The sequence below is a fragment of the Trachymyrmex cornetzi genome, unplaced genomic scaffold (genome assembly GCF_001594075.2).
Source record: "Trachymyrmex cornetzi isolate Tcor2-1 unplaced genomic scaffold, Tcor1.1 scaffold718, whole genome shotgun sequence".
NCBI lineage: Eukaryota > Metazoa > Arthropoda > Insecta > Hymenoptera > Formicidae > Trachymyrmex > Trachymyrmex cornetzi.
The window spans coordinates 154,389-158,121 of record NW_017300046.1 but is presented as its reverse complement, the minus strand read 5'-3'; the positions used below and the strand labels follow the sequence as shown (position 1 = coordinate 158,121).

Here is a 3,733-nt window from a genome sequence, read left to right as displayed (position 1 = left end):
CTCATTGCCACTCAGCTTTCTAACTTAGTGAGTATGTTGACTTGCCTCACAACAGTAAACGGTTCAATATTTGAGAGGAAAAACATTGGAGATATCATTTTGTCATGCAATACTCTAATTGTTACGTTAGGGTGAAAGATTGCTGATGAAGACTCAAACCATGAGTGGAAACGTTCAAAGTTAAGGTTTATACATTTAGTATTAAGATAAAATTGCGCTAACCGATAACCAGCGTCGACTCCTATTGCCTGTAATATATAATTTATAGTTTTATTAATTATTTTAATTAAAGGAGTTTGTAAAAACTTATTAGTTTTTATATTAATTTGTAATTCACAATTATTCACCACTTCGGAGAAAGTTATAATAGTAGGAGATTTCAACGCGCACTACATCTCCTGGGGGTGCTCCGATCGTCATGGAAGGATCTTGTTGAGCGTCATGGATGCCTGCATCATTAACGATGGGAAATCCACTTTTCTCACACCGCCCGGATCCAATAAATCGGCTATTGATGTTTCAATCGCATCTGCGGACTTGGCGCCCTTGTGTGAGGTCGTCACTGAGGAGGACACTGGAGGCAGCGATCACTTTCCTATATCCATTGGCGGTTCTCCTGATCTTCGTCATATTTTTAGCTACAGGTTGGCTCTGAATGGGAGAGACGCCAAGATGTATTATTCCTCTCTTTTTTCCTCTTCAAAGGAGTTCTTCAAGGAACTCCCCGAAGAAACTATTGAAGCTTACGAATTTTTTGCAGATCATTTGAAGAGCACAGCGAGGTCGTTACTTCCGGAAAAAATGCATCCTCGAACGGTGCTGGCTCCTAGCAGGAGAAAACATCCTCCTTGGTGGACGGAGGAATGTTCCAAAGCTATCTTGGAAAGAAGAAATTTCGCCAAAACATATCAACGTTGTCCTACCCTGGAGAATTTCCTAGCCTTTAAGAGGGCTAGAGCGGCATGTTCCAAGAAACTTTATAAAACAAAACGGAAACAATGGAAAAAATTCGTGGGCTCTTTTGATTGTAAGACTCCTACAACTGATATCTGGCGATTATTTAAAGCCTTCAAGAGACGCAACTTCGCTGATTTTAACAACATAGTCCCAGGCTCTGAACAGCAACGCGATCTTCTATCTGAGGCAGTGAACAAGATTTGCCTTCCTTTTTGTCCGCCGAATTTTACCAATAATTTGGAATTTATGATTGCAGAGGATCTTCATCAACAGGAAAAAGTTTTTGGCGAACTTGGGGAATCATTCACCAAGGAAGAGCTTAATTTGGCTCTTACTCAATCTAACAAAAACTCAGCCCCTGGGCTCGACCAAATCAGCTATATAATGCTCACTTCTTTGCCTGATAATTACCAGGAATTTCTTTTGGATTTATTTAATCGCATTTTCAAAGAAGGCGTTGTTCCTAACTCGTGGAAAACATCATTGGTTATCTTCATTCCGAAATCCAATAACGAGGGGCTAAGACCTATCTCGCTACTCTCTTGTGTCATGAAGATTTTTGAGAAGATTATTTATTTCAGGCTACAGTGGCTGGTGGAATCACAGGCATTCTTACCTCAAGAACAAATGGGTTTCAGACTTAATAAGTCCTGTTCTGATAGCCTGGTTACGCTCACCAACAATATACAAGCTAGCTTTCTGGACGGGGAGGTCGTTGTTGCGGTGTTCCTGGATATAAAAGGAGCATTTGACAACGTGCTACCGCAGTCGGTGTTAACGGAGCTCAGAAGAATTGGTGTCCCGGCCGTGGTTCGCAGGTTTGTTGAAAATACCACTACTCATAGATCAGTCCATTTTGTGGAAGAGGGTCGACTTAGCCAAAAATTTGAGGTCAACAAAGGTACCCCACAAGGTTCTACACTCAGTCCGCTTCTATTTAATATTAGCGTCAGAGAGCTGGATCATCACCTTCACCCGGACACTCAATTTCTACAATACGCGGATGACATAGTTGTTTACTCATCTTCTAGACAAGCTGGTGAGGCCGTTAGAAGCATACAATCATCGCTTGACTATATGTGCTCCTACCTGGAAGAGAGGGGCCTGGAACTGTCACCGTCCAAGACCAAATGGATGGTATTCTATGAGAAGAATTGTAGAAATGGAGAATTAGCGGCTCTCAAGGTCTACATTAGGAATCAATTGGTAGAAAGAGTTAACAAGACGAAGTTTTTGGGGATTATGCTTGATTTTAGACTTAACGGAATAGAGTATTTTAAGCAGATTATCAGAAGAGGAAGAGCAGTGATTAACATCTTGTCTTCTCTGGCAGCCGTATGGTGGGGGTCTCATCCTCAGCTGCTAATTACAATTTACCGCGCGGTCTTTAGAGGCTCCATTGAGTACGGGGCTCAAATGTTTGTAGTTAATAATAAAAGATCGTTATTAACACAACTGCAAAGACTACAGTTTAAGGCGCTGAGAATTGCTCTAGGTTATAGACAATCGACTCCTATCAATGCTATTCTGTTTGAAGCCAGGGAGCCTCCCTTAAGACAGAGATTTGCACACATGACCGAAAGATACATTCTTAAAATAATTAGCAAAAGGGGAGGTGCTGTGTCGAACAGCTTGCGCTCCATGGAGCTTACAGCTAGGACGTCGCGGGAGAAATCCCTTGCTATTTCGGCTTCACCTTCCTTTAGGTTCCATGTTACCAACAAACACATGATAGACAAATCGTTCCAGTCCACCATTCATCCAGCCTTTGAAACGTCCTATCCCGATTTTATTTCAAGATTCAAATATTTACAACCTATTTTCATCACCAAGGACAAACCAGATAGGGTTATTATTCAAGAATTCATGGACAACACAGCAGAATTGAGGAAGGAGGCAATTACTTTCTATACCGATGGATCGAAGTTGGATGAGCGGGGCTGCGCTGGTGCGGCCTCTTACTCTCCGGAGCTGGGGGTTAGCTTTAGATACAAGCTAACTCCGGATACTACGGTTTTTACAGCTGAGGCGTGGGCGATTTACCAGACTCTTCTCCTTATTCAAGATGTAGGATACTCCAAAGCTATTATTTTCTCCGACTCTAAAAGTGTTTTAGAATCAATTAACTCTAGTAAAATCATTAATCGCAATTATGTCATCCATTGGATTAAGCGCCTTCTAAGATTTTTCTCGGTAAGGGACATTGATGTCTCTCTGAGCTGGATTCCGGCATATAGAGGAATTCCAGACAACGAGATAGCGGACGGAGCTGCCAAAGAAGCCACTGAGGAAGGGGGCAGAGACAATTTTAAACTTCCGTCTTCAGACCTTGTGCTTGTTGCAGACAGAAATGCGAGAGAACGTTTTATTGGATATTTTGAGGAAGCCTCGTTAAATATCGGTACACAATTCGCCAGATTTTACTCCGAACATTATGGGAAAACTTGGTTTTATCATATGTCTCTTAGGAGACAAGAAATTGTTCTTATCAATAGACTGAGAGCTAATCACTATAACCTAATTTATAGTTTGCACAGAAAGAACATGGTAGACTCGCCGGCGTGCCCGTGCGGGGATTCCAGACAGGACGTCAATCACGTTATATTTCATTGTCCTCTGTCTCGGGGTAGATTCGCGCTTCTAAGTAGATATTTATCGAAATCTTTTCCTCATCACGCTCAGGATATATTTCCCATGCTAATTAAACCGTCTCCCAAATTATGCAGGCTCTTACTCGCATTTTTCAAATCATTGAATTTATTGATCTAAGGTTGCC

The 3,733-nt window shown here is 41.7% G+C and overlaps 1 protein-coding gene across 1 annotated transcript; it reads left to right on the top strand.

The window, feature by feature from the left end:
* The first annotated feature begins 441 nt into the window (after positions 1-441).
* On the top strand, positions 442-3,726 carry LOC108767673 (RNA-directed DNA polymerase from mobile element jockey-like). The gene has a single exon (XM_018517650.1). The coding sequence runs from the start codon at positions 442-444 to the stop codon at positions 3,724-3,726; it is 3,285 nt and encodes a 1,094-aa protein (XP_018373152.1).
* The last annotated feature ends 7 nt before the right edge of the window (positions 3,727-3,733 follow it).

Coding starts and splice junctions, on each gene's coding strand:
- LOC108767673 (XM_018517650.1), top strand. CDS start 442: ATGGATGCCTGCATCATTAACGATGGGAAATCCACTTTTCTCACACCG.